We start from the raw sequence: 22,096 nt of genomic DNA, 5'->3' as shown, positions 1-22,096 counted from the left end.
CAGTGCAAAAACAAAGACCTCTACACATCTGGAGTAAGAACAATGGTAACAAATTCATAGCTACATATTCTTCTCTACATTTTTGTTTATTGAGACAAACTAATTAAAAGGCACAAACATAGGGCATATGTTTACATGGACATTATAACAAACATATACATTAAAAGTGTAGGAATGTGTTGCCTTTCTGCTAAACAGAAAGTTCCTAAGCTTTTATATATACAAAAGTTGTACAATTTGATGTCCTAAAGTACAAAAGATCATTTATAAAATTATTTTACACTAAGCTCTATTTTTTTTTGTTTTTGTTTTTGTTTTACTATGTAGTCCAAGCCCCTAGAACAGTTTCACGTAATGATACAGATATCTGTCACCTGAGCCAGCAGCCTGGCAATCACTGCTTGTACTGACATGGCAGGGTAGAAACGGAAGCAGTCCATTTTGACTAGTCAGTCCTGCTAGCACTCTGTGAAAATGCGCACACGCTAACCTCCATAGCTTTCAACTCCATTAAGATAAAAACATCGCAACTGTAATTTTTTATTTATTTTTAATGTAGAGTCTTGGGTTTAGGGTGTTTTTTTTAAACAAAGTTTTAAAAACGTGAATATGTGACGTGATAGTCTAAAAAGTATATCTGTTTCCCTAGATTTTGCTTTCTACTTTATGTACAGATAAACAAGTTAAGAAATAAAAAGCACATGTAGCTTAAACATGTGTGACCATTTGTGGAGAAGTTCTGGGCTGGATAGTCCAAACCATCACCCCAGAACTCCCACAAACTGATAGAAATGTGTTAACACAATAGAAGAATAACGTAAAAATGATGATGTTTGCAAATATTTACAAAGTTGAACAGATTTGCACAACACTTGATTAAGAAATAGGGGAGAAATTAAAAGACGCTCTCTGCTTGTCCTGGAGGGGCATCCTACCTAGTTAGTGGTTAGAATAAAAACTGTATACAATTTAATATAAGACAAAACTTCTAGTGAACAACTAACACGTCTGTCCCCTGCTGTAACACCAGCAGGCTCTGATTGAGAGGCAGAGAGCATAAAAATCATACCCAGTGCCTCCAGAATCTTCCAGCTTAAAGCAATATTTTTTAAGTTTCAAAGCACTCCTTTTGCTCCTAGATAAGAGTCCCATAGGGGTCTGACTGTTCAGAGACCATGTTTACATACATTTCGACTCCTCTTCTCTCAGCCATGGCTGTTTCTCATCAAACAATAACAGTTTTTTTAAAAAATGTTGACTACAATGCTATATTCCCTTAGGGTAATATGTTGGGTAATATTTACATCTCCAAATATCAGGTCACAATCCCTATTATATGTTGAAGTTAGAATGATAAGTTATCATATGCTTTGCATATCAGAGCTGGTACCACCTTTCCCATAGGGAATGCTGCCTGAAATTATCATATTCCCAAAGGTAAAATGCATATTTTCTCCAAAATGCATTTTTTTTAAATGACAACATTGTAATGCATTTACTCATAAAAAAAAACATCAACACAGACAAAGATTCTACACTAGCTCAGAAACAGTGGACTTAATGACTGGCAAGTTAAAATTAGCCATCCACCCTGTTAAAGATACAGGGGTCTTTGCTAGTGTTTAGATTAAAATAATTTTCTAAGTTATAATTTGGGGGATAAAACATAAAACTGTTTTTTAATGATTATTTTTTTTTAAACTCTGGCAAATAAGTATCTGCTCTAATTCAGCATCAGTCAGCTAAAAGGTAAAACTTACTTTAAATGAAGTGCTCCAGTGAAAATCAAGTTTGAACCTTATGAGCCAAATCAAAAGGGGAAGATGCAACTATGGTCTCTGATGGTGCATGTTGCCCCAGTGTCTTAGTCTGGATTTATTACTAACTAAAACAAAACAAAACAAAAAACGAAACGAAAACCCAACAAAAAAAAAAACAACCCAACCAAACAAAACCCAAAAAAGAACTGCTGGTAAGGATTTCACTTTAATCCTTTTTAATACTGTTTAGAAATTCTTTACCAGGGAGGAGACGTGGGCAAGGCCTGGGGCAGGAAAGGCATGCTCTCGACTGGTCTCATTGCTATATTTAACGGACCAGCTAACGTCATTGGCGTGGGGAGGTTCATGGGAGATGTTATAGTGACTGGATGCGCTATATTCACTGGAGCGGTTACTGGGGTAGGTAAATTGACTGGTGTGGTGAGCGTTAATGGAGATGTCATGGATAATGGACTTGTTATAGTTACAGGATGCCCTAGGTTCATCGGACTGGATATATTAACTGCACTTGATACATTTACTGGACTTCTCATGCTCATTGCAGCTGCCACTGTGACTGGGTTTGTGATAGTCCCAGAAGCCACAGAGGACGTTATATTGAATGGAGTAGTAAGAGTCACAGGCGTAGTAGCAGCAGTGGAGGTTTGGCACAAGTTAGCAGCTTCTAAAAATGAGACATAAAAAGACAAAAAGTTTTTAACACATAAAAAACCATGGACGAGATTTAAAAAAAACAAAACAAAACCAAAACCAAAAACCAAACAAGAACAGGTACAAATTCTGGAATAATTTTCTTTAGGAATTATTAGTAAGTTAAAACTGTTAACATTCTATAGCCTACAAGAAATACAAACTCTCATGCAGTTCATTTCAATTCAATACTTTTTTCCTGAGAAGTGAGGTTGTCTTATAAAGAGGGTTTCGATGTTCATAAAAACAGTATTGTACAATCAAAAAAATCCTCCCAAGAGGAACATTATAAATAGAGGAGAGAGTGTACATACCGAATGGTACGTACTCTATAGCCTTCTCAAAGGTGAACTGACATTCTGTGAAGGTTTTAAAAAGTCATTATTAGGGACTGATAAGCAAAGCTTGTTTCAATATTAACCTGCTTATTTCAGTCTTAATTATCGCTACTAAATTGTTCCACTGATCACAGTACTTCTACTTAGCAATTTTCCAGGCTACCCAGTCAGTACATCTTCCAACCCCCATTATTTCCTCAGCTTTCACATAAGCTACAGCTCCACACCAAGTTGTTTTGTTTTGTGGTTTTTTGGGTTAGTGGTTGCCTTTGTATTTTTTTTACTTTGTTTTGCAGTAAGCAGGAATTAAGTGCCAAACAAGGAAGACTCAGGAAGCCAGTGCCCGGCCCTGCTGCTGGTGGGCTCTAGCAGGGCCGGGCACTGGGGGAGCGGGCAGCGGTCCGGCCGGCGGAGGGATCACTAGGCATCCATCAGCACCACCTGCCGGCTACCCATACTAGAAGGCTCCAAAACCAGAAGTGGGTTGGTGGACGCGGGTAATGGGAAGGGATGACTGCTAGAGAAACCGACAAAAATATATTCTAAATCAACGTAACGTTACGGCACTTCTAAGTCGTGTCTTATTCCACATTTGTAGGGTAGGACACCAAGCTCAGTCTACACCCACGTTTCTGGAGGTAAGCCAGGAGCATAGAGTCCACTCTTGCCACTTGGGCAATACAAATGTACCAAGACAGAGTTAACTTTGAAAGCAACATTAGCCCCATTCAAGGGTTACTGTTGGTTCTTCAAAGTCCATATCTAGGAGGGGTGGAAAGGAAGGGAAAGAGTAAAAAAAAAAAAAAAAAAGTGAAAATAAATCGTATCAGACTAAAAAAATATCCCATATAGTGTTGTAAAGCCAATGCAACAGGTGGCACCAGCACAGGAGAACCAGCATGGAAAGAGCAGCACATAGCCATGGCACTGACTGGTCTAGCTTCACCTTCCAAGTGCAGCAATATGCAAACACATCCCACCCCATGCCCCTTCCCCAATTAAGTTAAGCTAATATCATTAATCTGACAACATCTCTACCCACCCACCTCCCTCACCCACCATTCTGTCCAAAACCACCATTTCTGTTAAGGCATATTCAATCATCTCAGTAAGAAAGGAAAGGAAGAGGGCACAAGAGATAGGGAGGAACAAGCAGAAGAAAAAAAAATCTTAAAAGAGATTTTCTAAAGGTCACACCCATTTGCTTTATCTATTTAGTGGCCTGATGATATGTTTCTGTTATTGCTACATTTTAACATGAATCAGCTGTTTCTATCCTGTCTGATCACAGAATTCAATTCAACTGGAATAACAATCAAGGCGAAAGGAGCTAGCAGCCTAATACACAAACAAGACCTAGAAAAGAAAAAAAAGATTGAAGAAACTGAAAGGAAGTTTAGGAGAAAAGAAAAAAAATAAGGTGAGTCAAAAACATTTATTACTAAAAACAGCTAGTGAAAAACAGTAAGTGATCACTATGAATTTCTTGTAAAACATAATCCATGAGACTCACATGATAGGCATTGGAAATCAAACTGTTGTGAAAAGAATAAGCTAGCAGTGACAGAAGACTTTAAAACTACATGCTTCTAATGACACTAAACTGAAGCAATCTATTCTTTGCAAAACTGACACACTGACCAACAATGGGAAGCTATTCAACTTCAATTACAGCAGCATAGGTAAGCTAGCAATAATGAAAAACACAATCACTTATTAGTTAATTCTGTAATTAAAAAAAAAAAAAACAAAGAAATAGCAGAGTAAGTTCTATGAGTTCTGGAAAACTTTATGCAAAGACAGTTAAGTGATGATAAAGTAAATGGACTAAGTTGGGAGAGAAAAGATGAAAGGACACAGAAAGCACCCACATGCAAACTGATGATGATGCAACAACAGAGGGTGTTGTATGTGTGTGCATATATACATACATATATATATGCACACAAGTTAACAACTGGTAAGTATGCATAAACACAGCTAAAAACCACATGCAAGTAAAAAAAAAAAACACACTCATGCCTTGGAGCAGACACAAACATCCCTTTATAATTGATGACTGCTACGTACACGTTCAAGCACAGAGACCAAAAGGAAGCAAGTAATAAGGAGTTCATTTACAACAGCATAGTTTTGGTCATGTTATCCTCCTGCTAGTTTTTAGTTATTACTTCTAAATATTGAGAATGAAATTTTCATGTAAGACATCCTTTTCTGGCACCTTAACCTCCCTATATAACTGTTAACTCCAGTATCTTGTAAAACCAAGACCGTAAATATTGTTTTGTTTTACCTTTCTTCCTTGCTTTGACCGCCTCTTCCCACAATCTCAGGGTCTCTACCTGCTTTCCAGGCCAACTTGTTACGTGTTGCTGCTGCTGCTGCTGTTGCTGCTGCTGCTGCTGTTGCTGTTGCTGCTGCTGTTGCTGCTGCTGCTGTTGTTGCTGCTGCTGCTGTTGCTGCTGCTGCTGCTGCTTCTGATTGCTGGTCTCTTCACTCATGCATGCTATGCCAATTAAGTAAGAACACAAATTCACCTTGAAAAGTTACTCCGTTTTCTGCTGAGATCACAAAGACTTCTTCCATAAAGAGTGTGTGGAATCTCATAGGATTCCAAGAGCAAAAATCACAGAGGTGTTTAAAACCATATAATTAATTCCATGCTTTATAAAACTACTTTTGCAAGAGCTAAAAACCAAAATGTTAGTTGGGAACATCTGCCTTCACTGCCAAAAATGAACTTCCTTTCCGATTATTTCGTTTGTATTTTAGGAAGAATGAAATAAAAGACTACATGGGGTCTCTAGAAATCGAGCTGGTTAGCCCATTCCACTTTTTCTAAACCTCAGCTCCAGTTATCAGAAAAAAAAAAAAAAAAAAAAAAAGCCCTTTTTAGTTTTTATTGCAAGTATGACAAAATTTTCAGTTTAGCTCTACATCACAGAACAGCATGTTACTACTCTCTGGCCACATTACAGCTCACCATTTCCACCTCTAACAACTGCTGTAAATGCCTCCAGTGAACAGGCTTAGCACCACTGAACTGGCTGGGGAAGCCAGAGCTGTAACCCTATACCTTAAAAAATACTTCACATCCAAATTTCATATTAAGCTCAACAATCAGGCATTCCCGGTACCTTCAAATTATCCAGGAGTAACAGGAACTGAAAAGATGTTGTAAACGAATACTGTTTGAAAGGCTTTAAGGACAAAGTTTCCAAAGACATTCCTTCTCCCTCTTCATTCCTCTGAAAACCCATTTTACATCACTAACCATCTGAGTTAAGCTACAGGTATTTTATTAGGGAAGATCTGAAAGTCAAGTCTTCGTTTGCTCACTAGGCACTCCCAGGTTCAAGCTTCCACACTTCCAGAGTTTTAAGACTAGAAGCAACTATTACAAACATCTCATTTGAACTCCTGCACACCACCAGTTAAATGCCATTAATGCCCACAACATATCCTGGATTTAAATGCTTTTCTTGTCAGCTACTGCCAGAGGGAGTAATCACTCAGCCCCAGGGTCAAAGCTCAGAGAAAGCAGAGAAATCTTTCTCCTAATTTTGATGAGCTTTACAATGAGGCTTCAAACCTGAAACTTGGCAGATCTTAGCAGTCGTTGAACATTCTAAAATCTCCAGAATTATCTGTTGGGCTTTTAGGCCTGTACAGTTCAGGAACTGGCACTGTACTTTGAAGATGAGAAAACTTGGGAACTCTTTTCTTCAAGAGGTGGGTTATTCTCACAAACTGCAGGGCATTCCTAAGGGATAAGATCACAGTCTAGCAGCAAACCAACTCCACATATGCCAATTCTTGAGCGGAAGAAGACTCTGTTATCAAGTATCTATTTTAATAGGTGTGAATACCCAGACTGAGGGGTATGTTTTTGCATTTTAACGTAACCAAAGGCAATTCCCTTTGCAAACACATTGTTATTATAAATGTTTTTAAAACGTTCACCTACTTTTATTGATGCCTTGTTTACAGGTATTACAGTTGATACTTTGGCTCTGCCCGTGTGTCTTTAAGTGGCTGGTGATATATGCTGCACTCAGAAGTTTACCACAGATATTACACGATACCTTTCCTTCATGGCGCACCATGTGTGTCCGCAGTCTGTCTTTGGTGGCAAAGGCAGCAGTGCACGTCTATATGAAGGACAACAGTCACACTTGAAGCGCAGACAGCATCATTACCATATGCATTACATGCCCACTGTAAGCCCATTTTACCTTGTAGGTGCAAACAGCGTCCTAAGTAAAACCTCAAGTTTTACCTGCCTTTACAGAGAAACCAAAATCAAACTACTCAACAGAGACTGAAAATGGAAGTTGGCTTCTGAGACAATGAGGACAAACATCATGCGCTATACTACTTGAACTTCCTTAAAACAGCAGGTTGCCTTACCTACCAAAGCAAGAGGTACCTTATAAAAAAGCCCGGAACAGGCAAAGTGGTTTTTTTGATACCGTTTAACTGCACAAATATGAACCTGATATCTTAAATTGCTCAATTACCTCTGCTCCCATCCAAATCAGAACAAGGAAACGGAACCTTTTTCTAACGCTATTCTTTTACACAAGGCTTCTATTTAATATGATGAGTCACTAAAACACAGGCTGGAACAAGCATGGATATTCCAAGCAAAACAGTTAATTGTTTAAGGGCAGTCAAGTTATGTCTCTTATACCAAGTCATCAACTTACGACAATTTGCTTTCACCTTCCAGCAAAATAACGCATCCAGAATCAACTATTCTGATCCATTTTGAATGGATATACTGAGAAACACATTGCACATATCAGTCCTGTAATCAGCACTGAACTGCGGACACCACTACAATCCTAAGTTATATAACAAATACTAAGTTAAGCACATCGTAAAACGGAGCACCTGCGTTGTTCTCCAAGAAAGCAAAAAACCCTCCAATCTTCCTAGAAAAGAAGCCACAGCACCTTTTAAACTGCCTCTAGACTTCCATCAGAACTACAGTGCTGCTGGTTACGTAAGGCGGGTGTGACTTCATTCCTAAACTTGCTTCTCAAAGAAAAGTCCAGGAGCAAATACAGCTCTGGAAAGATTATTCACCTGAGATTCTAATGATACAATCGGGTATTGTTCTTAATAAATCATTTTAGCCCTTACTTGGCATTTGAAGGGTCTCTCTGTTGAGTGAACATGTTTAACGTGACAGCTTAAATGATCAGGCCTGCAAAAAAAGAGAGGAACAGAAAAGAAAATGCATACTGTTACAAATACATAGTAACGACACCTTGGCTAGTGAACACTGCGCTGGTGACCCCTTGCAGCCCACATCCCTCCACACGGCAGGAATACATTCCCCTTAACCTAGGCAGTGGCTTTCAGCTAGAGTAACAGTTATGCTGAGACCCAACCTGCAGTTTAAAACTTAACCGTGTTCTTCTCACGCACTTGAAAATGGTATGTTTGGTCATACCTTGTGCAAAGGTGACAGATCAACAGCTCTAAAGTTTTCTCTGTTGCAAGCACAGCTATAAATACAGCCAGCAGCAATGCAAGCTCCCCCACAATGCTCTGTCAGTACGCCTCAACCTTGCTACAACACAAGGAGACAGTTTGCCTGCCGTGCCCCATTCGGTCACCGACCTCTGCAAAGGCTGGTAAAGGGGCTCCGTGACCACCGCCAGTGACACAGACACGTGTCCTACGGGACCTGGATGAGGTCGTGAAATCATTTTGAAACACTCTCATAAAAGAGCGACCACTTTTGGCCACTGCCAATCTGGCTCAGATCAAGACCCACACCCTAGAGGTAAACAAGGCTCTTTATCCCCTCACCAATCTTCTAAGATGTCTGGTTCTCCTAGCCCCTCGCTATGATAGCTTAACCCTTCTTGGTTATGAAAAGCCAACACTTGAGCTCGCCTGGGATTTTCTACATGGTACCTCGAGAAGCCTTTTCCACAAACACCACAGGTGTACGGTTTCGTGATGCCACCTTCGTGAGACCTCACGTGGTAGGTCATGCGATCCTTTCTCTTGAAGCGCTGATTGCAAATTGGACATTCAAAGGGTTTTTCATCTGAGTGGGACAGCTTGTGCCGGTTGAGGTGGTAGACATCCCTGAAGGCCTTTCCGCACATCTCACAAGCGTGGTTCTTCTTAACGGGCTTGCTGGGCTTCTTCACTGTCTGAGTCACTGCCATAGCCGTTGCACCGGCACTACTGCTGGGATTGGTGGCAGAGGAAGACGTAGTGACTGTGGACAGGATGCCTGCAATAGTTGAAACCAATGAACTTCGGCTGTTGTCACCAGCGATGGTCGAGATAAGGGGCACCATTGTGGTGGGAGTTTTCTTTGGCCGTGACACTAACTTTATCCCTGTGTGGCAGGACTCATGACGCCTCAAATGGTAGCTGTCCCTGAAAGCTTTGCTGCAGTAAGTGCACACAAAGGAGGTTTTAGGTTTTTCCTTTTTAATCCCAACAATAGCATCCTTTAATGTTTCTGCTGCAGGCTGAGGTTTCTGCGTTATTGGTAAGGGCAGAATCGGCTTCTGATCGGGTGGCTCAACAGCAGAGCTCAGGAGAGGCAACAAACTGTTCTGTGCTGCCTGCTGTTGGTGATGTGAGGCTTCATGTGCCTAAAACCAAACATTCACACTTAAATTCTATTGATGGGTGCTCACTCTGACACGGTGAGAACATTTACAAACTACAGGAAAGCACATTCTAGACCAAAATCCATTGATGTAACAACTGGAAAAGATTACATAATTTTGGTTTTGGACAATATAAACCGCTCGCACCTTAAATGCATTCGCTGTGCAGGTTCTGTAGCAAGTGTAGGATGGCACACATCGTAACAATCAAACAATTATTAAGTTTCCGGAGGGCAACACTTCTTACAGAAAACAACTAGGTGCTTGTCAGATCTTTTACTAACACAGCATTTGATCTTTACGTAACAGATAACTTGTTTTGCTAACGATCATATCAGATGCCACCTTGGGACTATCTTTGGAGCGTATGCATGTACTGATGGGAGTTGCAAAACAACACCCCACCTTTAAGCTGAGCTTAATGCACATTGAGAATTAAACTGCAGCCACAGAGAGCCAGCATACAATAAGGCGCCTTATTTAAACATGTTCATACTGGTGTGTTAGCACTGAAACCAAAGCACCTTGAATCAAGAGCTGTCTAAAGCCACATTTCTATATTTAGCAGGTTCCCACTGACCACTGTACTCTCTGCATCCGGAAACTAGTAAGCGACACATCCTTTTTCTCTTTGCAAGCTACCTTCTGATAGGAAGAGAAGCTAATCAATAAGCACTGGTAGACATCTAGAGATGCTGGAGAACACAGTTGGAGTGGCAGGTGTGGAAAAAAACCCCACAACCCTGAAAGCTGTCTCAAAACAGCCAATACCAACTGACTCTGAACTACAGAATCAGCAGGAAGAAGCTAAAGGGAACAGACAGACACACACACCCCCCCGACGAGTGTGCCAGGGCAAGCACCGCTCAGCTGAGCTGCAGCCTGCACTGCTACAGGCTGTTCTATGCCACACTTGTATTAGGCGCTGTTTATTCCAAGGGAGAAAACAGTTACTAAAACTCATCCAGTCAGACTAGGACAAAACCCTAGCAGATACAATTTTAAAGTGGTTTAGAAACCACACAGACCAATTCAGCCTAATGGAGCATTAAAATAAATCACTCTAGCACCTTAAGCCAGTTTAAGCGCATCTGTATTCAAGATGTGCCTCAGTCTCATCAGACCAGTTTTAAATCAGTGCCGTTATTAACGCAGCGTGCCAGGTCTGAAGCTGAGTTTGGGGAAACTTGCATTGCTATTAAATCAGTACCGAAGCCTTCCAGGACTTCTTTCCTACAGTTTCCTTCACAAAATAACACGACTCAAGGCTGAGAGAGCCAAATAAAACGCTGTGCTGGCTCGCGAACCCCAACCTGTCTACTTTTACATCGGTTGAGGATGGACAGTGTTACGAAGCACGCCTGGTCTAATACTCTTCCTACGTGAATCCATCTCAGCACATCCTTTGGAGAAGTCAGTATTTCTAGAAGCTCACTTGGGGACTTGTTCTTAGTTGCATCCAAGCTCCAGCCGCTTTGCCTCTCCCAATCGCAGCAGTTGACTACAGCCACCTTGGTGCAACATTCCCTTGGCTGCAGGGGGGCTCCCGCCTCCTCCTGCCACCACACAAGCCCTGCATCACTTCAGCCACTCGTTTTTCAGGAGCACGATGCAGTGATCTTTGGATAAAAGCCACCAGTGGACACAAACACTTTACCCACGTGGGTATGAATACGTGCTCCCTAACATTCCAAGCCTATCTGACAAGGAAACAGTTCACGGGAGAAAGCCCAGATTTGGTATGGTTACAGGAGACAAAACTCACAGGAATCGTTAGGAGCCAGGCCAGCCTGTCCGCTTTTATTTGCATGTTACGTCCCATCTGTGCTGAAGCCTGGGATGCAACAGGTAGGCTGAACATTACCGCACCTGGCCACAGCAGCCACCTTCAACAACAGCCTAAGGGGCTGGTTTGCAGAAGCGATTGCTGAAGAGTCAACTGCAGGACTGTCCTGGTGGCTACGCTGCTAAATCAGGGCATGGCACAAGCTCGAGCATCTCCAAACTTCTGTCTGACTTCAGTGACAACTGTGGATTTTCAACCATTTATTTTCCGTGGTTTTAAAAAGCCATTCAGACATCTACATTGCATAAGAAGAATAGAGTATGCACAATACACATTGAAAGCACAATATTAAGCAAGTTAAATACAATTTTAATTTTAAAAAATTCTGAAGTGTTTTACAGCCAACTTTAAATAAGCATTAAACAATGTCATTAAACTGCATCAGAAGACACTTAAGAGCACCTAAGGATAGCTCCAGAGATACAGTTTCAAAGGCAGAGCTAGCAGATCGGATAATAGAGAGCCCAAATCCTTTGGACAAGGTTCAAACTTATGCAGTTTATGGATATTTTTAAGCCTTAAAGAATTGTCAGCACTTCAATGTAATGATGCACTTACTCCTATGGAACCGATAGACGGTGGACATAAAACAATGTATATTCATAAGGCTACAGGCTATGAAGCTGCTACTTATGTAAGTCTGCTTATCTTGGTTCCCAGATAGCCAGCGTTATTAGCAGCGCTGTCTTTCTAACAACCCCTCTTTGCAACAAGCAGTATTCCTCAGTTTCCAAGGGCTGCCTGCATTAAAGCCTTTTAAAAAAGGATCAGGCAGTATTTTTTTTTAACTCTCTGTTCGAGGGGGGAAGACAGCACCTGCTGCACGCCTCTCGCAAGTAAGTCATTTTTATTCAGGCAGAGACCACGGTTTTACTTGACCTAGCATTAATGTCAAGTCAACATTTTTGCAATATTATGATCGCCTGGGACAGGCTCTCATGCACAATACCCTCGCTCTATCGCTAATTTTTTTCTTTCCTGGGGGGACAGTAAACAAAAAAACCTGTAATTCGTGACCTGGAGTGGTAGGATGTGGCATTGCGAACTTCCAATGCCAGAGGCTAAAATATTTTTGCACTCCAGCCTTAATGTGAGAGCAACAAATTAGCATGAGTCATATCTTGAACACTCTGATGGATGATTCCTCCTCACACTAACAGATACAACTTTCACTTTCTGAGCAGATACTAGAAGTGGTTTTCAAAATATGCATTTCAGGGACTAAGAAGACCCAAACAAGAACTGTTTATTCAGTATCACAATTGTTTCTTTAAAAAGAGATACAATTCATCAAAATGCCACCTAAACACAATCAAACAACTTTATTTGGAAAGAGCAATTTACAGTCACATAACCCACTGCTAGCAAGACTAAAATTTAGACATTGAAACCTCCTCTAAAAACATTTCGCTAAAAATTACAACTTTACACACTGCATATTAAGCCGTCCCTTTAGCAATCCTGTCACAGCTGAAAAACACACTTGGTAAAACTCACCCCACAAAGAATAAGCGTGTATATTCAGTCACTCACATTTGTTATTTAACTGATACCGAGGAGGGGGCCAGGAGGGGCTTTTAAATCCACTTTTTGTTACTAGTTTTAACTAGTCAGTTGGATCTTAGCTGACATGCTGATGGTGAGAATGGGAAGAAGAAAAACTGAAGTTACGTCAGGAGTATCTTAACAGTGCTTTCTGCTGGGTGCATTAGGATGCTCGCACCCTAAATCATTGGTTTTAACGAAATGACTCAAGAAACAATGTTCAGCATTTATTATGAGGTCTTAAAGCTTTATTATTTGGGGCAAAAAAAAAAAAAAAAATCAAGAGGAAAATTTCCACGTCACAGTTTCATGAAGATGCTTCCAAGTCACACATAGCTAAGTATGTTAGGAAAGTGAACTGCTGACTTCTTAATTAAAAGCAGCAAAGCCTACTCCTAAATCAAAGTGTGACATCGCTATTTCAAAATACAGTACCCTTCAAAAAAAAGTAAAGACGAGCAGCGAGAAGCTGGACACGTACTTGAAAGTATTACTTGGCATTTTTTACAGAGGTTGCTGCAATACCGTATCGTCAGCCTACGAGTAATTTCCCCTCCAAAATGCTCAGCTGTGAGCCTGGGAGGCAGAAAGGTGATAAAAGAGCCCCAACTCAGAGGGAGATGGCCCTAAACTAAGGAGATTAACTTCTTAGCACGAAGTTTCCTATGTGCGAATCACAACTGCCCACTAGAGTGAGAAATAATTCACAAGACCTCAGCCAAACTCGATGGCATCACCCGCATTCATCACGAAAAGGCGGAAAACCCAGTGCCCAGCTCCCGGTACCGGCTCCCCGGAACATTCCCGGCGTGTTTTCATAGGCAGAGCACCCTGGTCAGTGACTCATCCCTCGGTACTTGCAAGGGAATAATTTTTCCTCTCTAAAGGAATGGTGCTCACTCTTGGCGGATTTATTCATTCAACTCAGGTTTTCAAACTCGTGTCACGGGTTGGGTTTGGGTTTAATTCCGAGGAGGACAGTGAGTAAGCGAGTGACCGCCGCTGGGAACGTGCAAAGAGGATTATTTTACCTTGAGAAAGGTGATGTGTGGGGCTTTTTATTTTTTTTCCCCCTGTTTTTTTTTGCTGCTGCTGCGATTACGCATTTTATGTTTTCAAGCTAAAAAAAGAGCAAGAGGCATCAGAAAACAATCCGGAGTGAAAGGGTTCGGCTCACAAAAGCCAAAGGAAGATTATTTTTTTTAGGTTGGGGTTGGGGTTTTTTGGTACATTGGATTTTCTTCGGAATTACATAAACAGCGGTGTTTTTAAGTCAGTCTTTCGCAGACAGAAGGGGGGAAAATTGTGACTCAGTTGGCAAAGGGAGGGGTTGCACGCTCCACCGTCCCTATTCCTCCCTATTACCGTTAGCATTTTGCCAGTTTTTACAGAAATCCGGCCCGCTCCCGTCCTATTTTAAAAGAAAACAAGATCCCTCGTCACCCGGCCCCTGAGTCAGGCTGTTTAAAGAGGGATTAATTTATTCTCCCAGACACGGTGTTTGTTCCATCGGGGTTTTGTTAGAGCCCGGTGGAAGGCTGGGGGTTGTTGGGGAATTTTTTTGTTGTTTTTCTTAAGGGGCGGGGGGCGGAGAAAAACAAATTTAAAAGACCCGCTATTTCGCGTTTTGGGGGAAAAAAGAGAAAAAAATTAAAAATTAAAATATAAACACTGCTCCCCGGTTTTTTTTTGTTTTTTTTTTTTTAAGGGAAAAAAGGGAGAACAGCGCGGGGCGGCGGCGGGGCCGCGCGCGATCGGCTCGGGGCGGCGGGCGGGGAGAAAGTGCAGGAGGGAAAGGAGGGAAAGAGCTGCCGGCGGCGCGGGCCGCTCAGCCGCTGCCCCGGGCGGGCCGGGCCGGGCCAGGCCAGCCGCCGCCGCGGGCCGGGCCGGGGGAGGCGGGCGGGAGGCCGGGCGGCGGCGCTGACTGACAGCCCCGGCCTAGCGGGGAGCCCGGCGGGCGGCCGCCCGCCCGCGGCCGCTAAGGGGAGGGGGGGCGCGGGCAGCGCCGGCGGCCGCGGGGCCTCACCTGAAAGAGGAACGCGGTCCAGTTGGCCTCCATGGCGGGGGCGTCCCGGCCCTCGGCGGGCGGCGGCGGCGGCTCCGGCGGCGCGGTACCCCCTCCCTCCCCCGGGCCCCAGCTACATGGAGCCGACAACAAAGCGGCGGCGGCGGCGGCGGCGGCTCAACATGGCAGCGCCGAGCGGCCGCTTCCGCTAACCTCCGGGCTGCACCACTGCGGCCCAGAGGGGGGAGGTGGCGGCGCGGCGCCCCGGCGGGGCGGCGCGGGCCCGGGCCGCCGCGGCGCCGCCCCCGCCGCTCCCCTCGCCTCGGGGCGGGCGGCGGGCCCGGGGCGGCGCGGCGGGGCGGCGGGGCGGGCGGCGGGGCCGGGGCGGCGCGGCGGGCCGGCCGCCCCCCCCGCGGGGCTGGCAATGGGCCGGTCCCGGGCTGGGGAAGCTGAGGCGAGCTGTGGCGAGAGAAGATGGAGGAGCGGGCGAGGTGTCCAGGGCCGCCGCCGCCGCCTCGCCGCGCCCCGGGCCCGGCCCGGCCCGGCCCGGCCCGCGGGGGCCGCCCGCGCCGCCCGCCCTCCCCTTCTCCCCTCCCCGCCCGCCCCGCCGCCCCCGCCCGCCGCGCGGGGAGGGGAGCCGCGGGGGCGGCGGCGGGGGGCGGCTGCGCCCGCGGGTGCGGGCCGGCGCCGGCGGGGCCGCGGCGGGGCGAGGGGGGGGGGGGCGCGGGGCCGCCCCGGGGATCGCCCGGCACCGGGGCGCCCCCGGCCCGCCCGGGGCCCGTCCTCGGTCCACCCGCGGCCCGGGTGGCCGCCGCCGCCCCCAGCGGGTTGGCCCCGGGCCTGGCAGCCGGCCGGGCCGCGGCTCCTGGCGCGCAGAGGCCTCCGGCAGCGGCACCCCGGGGCTCCCGCCCGCCGCCCCCCCCGGCGGGCACCCGCCGCTGCACGGCCTCGGCCCGGTTCCCGCGACCGGCGGCTCCCGCAGCCCCCCACCCGCTACTGTACGCTGGCCGGATTTGCTCGTATGCAAGGCATCTTCATTGCAGCACCTGAATGCAAATCAAAGCCGCAAGCAATTAAGTATATACTTACCGTTAATTACGTGTTTACACACATCAAGCACATCCCTGACAGGCGGCAGGACAGGGACGGCTCCCGCCTCCCCGCTGCTTTGGGAGGGAGGATGCGGGGTGGGCACAGGAGCACGGCAGGTTAAACGCTGCAAGAGGATGAGTGCTTTGCAACCAGACTGCTGCTCACAGACAAGGGCCATCTTTCCCCAGGATGGAGGGAGATAGGAACAGGCTTACAGGACTTTATTATTTTTTCCACCCCGAGCTCCATTCAGTTCCCTTTGCTCAGGCCCGGATCCGCGCTGAGCCATGCTGCACATCTGCCTCAGCCGTTGCAGCACCCGCTTCACCAAAACCACCCTGCAGGTCGGATGCATGAAGAAATACAGCCGTGTCACTGCTGGCTGCCACGCAGCCTGACCTCGGTGAGCAGCGCTAAATATGGCTCACATCAATGAAGTTTTCCATACTACTTCCTCCCTTATGGGAGAGCCGGGTGGTTTTGTCTTGTCTCCTGTGACAAAAAACGCAAGGGCTCGTTGCGAAGCCCCAGCTCAGCGTCATGCTGGTGCCGCGCTGCTGTGGCGGGGAGGAGGGACGGCAGGGACCCAGCAGCTGCTGGCAGAGCACTCATCGGGGTCCCAGCCCGCCGGCTTGGCCATCGCTTTGTGCAATCTCGGGCAAGTCACCTGGCTCCTGCGGCGCTGGTCCTCAGCCCTCCCTGAGTGTTTCTTCACTTTCCAAGAGCATTGCAAACCAGTAGTTGTTCTGTTCAGAATGACGCTTGCAGTTGCTTCATGCTTCTCAGGCTACCTGCTAGCGTTTTTCCTTGAAACTTCAGCTCCAGAGTCAAGTGGTTACGTCAAAATCTGTTTGCATTAAAAAAAAAAAAAAAAGTTTCTTGACCTTGTGACCCCAGAAAAAAGTTTGTGGATATGTGTCCAGGGGGGCTCAGCTGCACCAAGTGGCCCAGCCACCTGCAGCTCTCAGAGTCCCTCTGCCCCGGGGAATTTAGAGCCTGCTTGTTTTTGACCACCCTGTCTGCGCGACAGTAGACCTCTGTGCTTATGCATCTGTTGGGCAGCGCTGGAAATGTGCAAAATACTACCCTTGCTCTGCAGAAGTTCTGAATGAAGAAAAACAAACCAAAAAAATGAGTCAAAAGTTTGCTAACATGTGCTCTCAACCCTGCTGGGATCGCACTGGCCCAGCTCACCCGTGGATGGTTTGTTCTGCTCAGCAGAGATGCTCTTCCCAGCCATGGAAGAGGGCTTCCTTCTGCTGCCCTTTATTCCATCCCTGGCACTGCCACCAGCAGAGCGGGGGCTGCAGCAGAGCCGAGAGGAAACCCACATTTGCAGAGAGGGGGACACCACTGCCGCTCCTGGTTATTTTTCTCCCAGTTGGCCAGTTAATTTTGTTAACGCTTATTAATGAAGACTTGGGAGAGCTCTCTTTGTTAAAGGCTCACACTCACTTCAATTAAAGGCTAAGAAAACTACCCAAGCGTATCACTGAGTCATCGAAGAAATCCTGACAAGCATGTAGGAGGCTAAACTCCACGTTCTTGTTTTTACAACTAAAGAACCAAGAGGGTATAACAGAAACAAAACATGGAAGACTCAAATCCTTCTCACTAAGTCTGAGGAGAGGGAAACAGAGCTGGAGCCCACTTTCCTCTCAACAGAGTCTGGCTGAGCCCCCCCCCCAGCCCCTCTAGCACCCCTGACACCCCATGGCAGGGCAGTGATTGCTGGGGAAAAGCTGTGTTGGGAGCAAAGTGAACCAAGGCACTGCAGAAAATCCCCGGGGCAGACAGAGCTCACAGGAGCTGTATTTACAAAGGGCAAGTCTCTGCCAAACCTGACGAACTTTCCTTTACCCAGAATTATAACTGGAAATATAAAAAGCCACAGTGTTTGAAAACACGTATTTACATTATATATGCCCCAAAGCAGAATAAACAAAGGTTAGATTTGTAAACTCTCCATCTTAATTAAAGCAGTGCTGCATTGGACAAACCCACATAACAGGTGGCTTGAAGTGTTGTGTTATTTAATTTATACCTTCCAGCTCCCTTAGTCATCAAGCTGGGACAGCGATAGCATCAGCAGCCATCCTGCTGCCGCTCTGGTACCCGCAGCGAGCAAGCGTGCAAACGGAATTTCTAGGGCACCAGGAACCATGTGGCCCACTTACCACCATCCCGAGGCTGCTCTTTTCTGCCTTTTCAAACAAAAATCTTCCCTTCTTTCCTCCTCAGCACTTCCCACATTGTTGGGAAGGATAGGAACACTGCCGGGGCATCCCCCGCCTCCTGCACCCGTGCTGATGCTGGTTTGTTGGAAGCCTCCCAGGGACCAGGACAGCACCAGGGCTGCCCCTCAGTGCTGCGGCCACGCTCTGCCCAACACCGGTGCTGCCGAAACCCCCGCGCAGCCCTTGGCCACCCGTGTGCCCTCCTGCCACCCAGCACGTGGCTCCCCAGGGACGTCCGCCTCCAGAAGAAGCAGTACCCACGGATAATTTGTCAAACTCACCTTGCAGTACAACTCATACAGAGAGGAGCAGTTTTCTGCACTGTGTTCAGCCACGAAACAGTTAATCAAGTGTCTATTTGCACAGGCGCCATTAGCTGTCCTATGTGCTCGGAAGCTGGGCAGGGCAGGGGGATGCAGGTGCCCTCTGTGAACCCGGGAGCCCCAGGAGGACAGTACGAACTCTACCCATTTTTACCCGTTATCCTTGCGGGATCCCCCTGTGCATTAGGACCTGCAGTGGGACATAAGCAATAAAATCATAATTTGCTTTTCCACTGTCTGTGCATCTCCCATGGTTATAGAACCGATGAGTTGGGCTGGGCAAGAGGCTGCCCCACGGCAGGCATGTGCACCCACGCACCCTCCTTACCTGGGACCTTCAAAGTGTTTCCCCCAGCCCCTGCCTGCCTGCTGACAGGCTGTGTTCTGATTTCGTTCGGCAAGCATGTGCTTGCATCGCTAAGAATAGAAAATGTTGTCAAATATTTCAGCTTTAGAGGAGCCCCTTTCTGTTTGCGCTCTGCTCGCTGAGTGATGCGGCGGGCTTTGAATTTTGCAGCTCCATGGGGCTGAAGAGCCCTCGAGTGTGTAAATAAGCTGCGAGACGTTACTGGGAATGTGCTCCCTGCAGGCAGCTTCCTTTCAGCTGCCTCCCAAGTTCATATCCTCTCTGGTTTCTCTCTTTACAGCCTCGACTTCCCTCTCACACTGATCAGGGAAACTAAAAAGGGACAGTAAAACATCAGCGGGAAGCACACGTCCAAGCAGCGCATGTGCCCGCTGCAAAGCCTCAGCCGCTGGCGGGCAGCCTCCCCAGCAGCACGGCCGTCCCATGCCGGCTCACACCGTGGGATGATTCAGCATCCTCTGAAAAGCATCCTGCCACATCCCGCTGCCCAGCGCCTGCCAGGCGAGCGCGTCCCTGACCTGCAGCAGAACATGGAAGGTGCTGCAGAGGCAGACAACCCGTTTGCTAGGCAGAGGGAAAGGGAAAGCTCTTGCCAGATGGCTGCCCACAGTTGTCTCCGCTACCACGTGAGCCTGCTGCCATCCATCCCACCCTCCATCCCATGCCCTCGGGCAGCGGCGGCAGTGATGCCCTGCCCGCGTCACACCAGGGCCACCACGCAGCCTGCCCCAGGGCTTGGCAGGAGTGCTGCCGCTGTAGAGAGTGCTGTCGCCTTCGCGTAATTAGCACATCTGAAAGATCGCTCCACTTTTCAAAAGAGAAAAATAGGATGCAGGAAATTACCAGCCAGCTTGGCTGAATCACTGCAGAAAGGCACTACGACAATCAGCGGAGAAGCAGCAAGAAGCTACTCAAGGGGAAGGAGCCTTGTTAGCATGGCTCAGAAGGGATGGCTGAGCACTGCTCGACTTTTTCATGTTTTCATGCTTTTAGCACCAAACTTTGAGGTGTGTCTGCAGCAGAGATGTATAAGGAGGCAGGGAGGGAAACTGGAAAAGCCAGCACGATGCCCATGGCCACAAGGGCCACACCTGTCCCGGCAGTGGCAGGGAGACCCGCGGGTCCGTACGGAGCTGGGTGTCAGCTCCCACCACGCTCTCACCAGCTCAGGGCTCCATGAGAGCCGGGCGATGCCTCCCGCCAGGCAGGAGCATCATTACAGCTACTTCAGGCTCTCAGGCATCATTTCCCCTTCCCCCATGCCAGACAGCCCTGCAGCCGTCATTGCCCCCCGTGCAGTACTGGACTCTTTCCTTCCCGCTGCGCCTGCTGCACCCCCTGCTCTGCCTCAGCCATGCTGCCAACCTGCCTTGGGAAACCCTTCCCACCCTCCCTGGGATTTCATCACCCTCCCTTGACCTTTGCCGCCCCCATGGATCTGGCACCCTCCCCGCTCCCTGCCGTGCCGCAGCAGGTGGATTCCCGCTTTCCGGCAGCCTGAGCTTTGCTTTCCCAGGCACGCAGCACCGCCGGGGGCCGGCTGCCTTCCTCCATAGCTCCACCGCTTCCCTCGCAGCCTGGCACACACCACGGCCATGCGGAGGATGCTCCATGCTTCCGGCCGAGGTGGCCTGCGGGCTGGTGGCCAGCGAGCCACTGCTGTGGAGGAGCCAGCGGGGCTATGTTTAGCCCTGCCGCTGGCGGACAGTGCGCCGGGAAAGTGGTGTTATCTCTTCCCACCTCCTTGTCCTCAGCTGCGCCTGGGCTAATCTCTGCTTGGCACCTTGAGCAGCGGAGCTGCCCCGCGCTGCCAGCGCCCAGCACGCTTTTGTTATTATTTTGGTTATCTCTGTCACAACTTTTTTCCCACAAAGTGGCTGCTGTCAGCTGCCACACCAACAGAGCGGGAGAGCTGCTCTCCCCACTCGCCACGCCGGCCCTGGGGACGGGCGGCAGGCTGCTGGCTTTGCCACCGTCCTCAGGCACGTGCGAAACTACTGCCTGCGCCCCAACAGCGGGGCTGTCCCCTCCACGGGTGCACACGTGGGGGACACCCCGGGGCAGCCGGCACACGGCGGGGGGCATGGTGCCGGGGCAGCGATGCCATGCAGCACAGACTGCACATGCTGAAGATCAAACGCTCAGTTCTGCACACCTATATGATTCATATATCATTTACACAGAGACATGCGAATACACAGCATTTTCTGTTTCACACAGGGACGTTTCTGAGACCTCCTGGCAGGTGCTCGCTGACCCCTGCCCTTGGCACTTTGCCGTTGAGCAACCGCTGCTCTCCAGAAAAGCATCCATAGTTTGATCTGAACACTTCACAAGACAGAACGTGCACCAATTACCGAGCGGCACGCTCCTCCAGTTAATCACCAGTGACCATTTTTAGTAATAATTCCTTTGGGGCCAAAGACAGCAGGGAGATATCTACTCCAGCCTTGCTCCCCTTCCCACCATCTGCCCCAGCTCCTCCTGGGCACGGGCTGTACGGCCGCAGGCACATAAGGTCAGTGCATTTAGGGAAAAACACAGGCGCTGAATTAGAGCAGCCGAGCCGGCGAGGAAATCCTAGCGCTAATCCCTGATCTTTCACTGACACACGGCAAAGCTCAGGCGAGCCGGCTGCCTCCCTCCTCCCCAGCCACAGCTGGAAAACACGGATAATACTGCATTACCTTCCCTGCAGGGCTGCTGCGATTAATAGCAGCAAAGAGCTCGGAAATCCTTCAGGGAAGGGGATAGCAGGGATTAATACCCAGCTAGATGGCTGCGGTCCCCCAGGACCCACTCGTGCCTTTGCCAACACCGTGCCCCATTTTCTTTATTCCTTGCTATTTACTTTTTCCTGGGACTTGGGTGTTGTTTAATCTCGTTTGGCAGCTATGGATTGTCTCCAAAATAATTAATGTTTGTGCATTCGTCCGCATCGCTCAGCTGATCCCACGGGGATGAGCATCCAGCACTGGCCGAAACGATGATGCTTTGCCTGAGGCTCCTGCCAGCCAAGGAACCGACTCTGCACCACGTCTCCAAGGGACAAACAAAGCCTGTGGTGATACCCACAGACCGCTGCCAAGCCAGTGTGCAGGCACCCGCGCAGCTCTGGCTCCAACAAATTTTGGTGCTGCCAGGAAAAGGTCCCACATCGGCCCAGAAGTCAGGCAGGGGATGATGCTCCCCCTGCCCGCCCTCCTGCCTGCACCCTGCCGCTTG

General features: G+C 47.9%; 1 protein-coding gene across 8 annotated transcripts; it reads right to left on the bottom strand.

The window, feature by feature from the left end:
• Positions 1-67: 67 nt before the first annotated feature.
• Positions 68-15,089, bottom strand: VEZF1 (vascular endothelial zinc finger 1). 8 transcript variants are annotated; one of them, XM_040578124.1, is made up of 8 exons: positions 14,874-15,089; positions 11,222-13,849; positions 8,633-9,438; positions 7,958-8,021; positions 6,777-6,960; positions 5,103-5,315; positions 2,786-2,830; positions 68-2,445 (listed from the first exon to the last, which is right to left on the bottom strand). In XM_040578124.1, the coding sequence occupies exons 2-8, from the start codon at positions 11,315-11,317 to the stop codon at positions 2,018-2,020; spliced, it is 1,836 nt and encodes a 611-aa protein (XP_040434058.1). In that variant the 5' UTR covers positions 11,318-13,849; positions 14,874-15,089; the 3' UTR covers positions 68-2,017. The 8 variants fall into 8 exon arrangements, with proteins under 8 accessions (XP_040434058.1, XP_040434047.1, XP_040434069.1 ...); XM_040578113.1 differs by lacking the exon at positions 14,874-15,089 and having other exon boundaries at positions 11,222-11,537; positions 12,800-14,471; XM_040578135.1 differs by lacking the exon at positions 11,222-13,849 and having other exon boundaries at positions 14,874-15,087.
• Between the last annotated feature and the right edge of the window lie 7,007 nt (positions 15,090-22,096).

This window comes from Falco naumanni, chromosome 1, assembly GCF_017639655.2.
Source record: "Falco naumanni isolate bFalNau1 chromosome 1, bFalNau1.pat, whole genome shotgun sequence".
NCBI classification, from domain to species: Eukaryota; Metazoa; Chordata; class Aves; order Falconiformes; family Falconidae; genus Falco; species Falco naumanni.
This window is presented reverse-complemented; position numbering and strand designations above follow the sequence as displayed.

What these genes read in the sequence shown, in the direction of transcription:
- VEZF1 (XM_040578124.1), bottom strand. Translation starts at nt 11,317, where the DNA reads ATGTTCAGCCTACCTGTTGCATCCCAGGCTTCAGCACAGATGGGACGT. An exon ending in CCAGACATCTTAGAAGATTG is followed by an intron (nt 8,022 to 8,632) that starts GTGAGGGGATAA and finishes CTTTTTTTGCAG; the next exon opens with GCCTGATCATTTAAGCTGTC. An exon ending in TATAGAGTACGTACCATTCG is followed by an intron (nt 2,446 to 2,785) that starts GTATGTACACTC and finishes TCTCATTTTTAG; the next exon opens with AAGCTGCTAACTTGTGCCAA.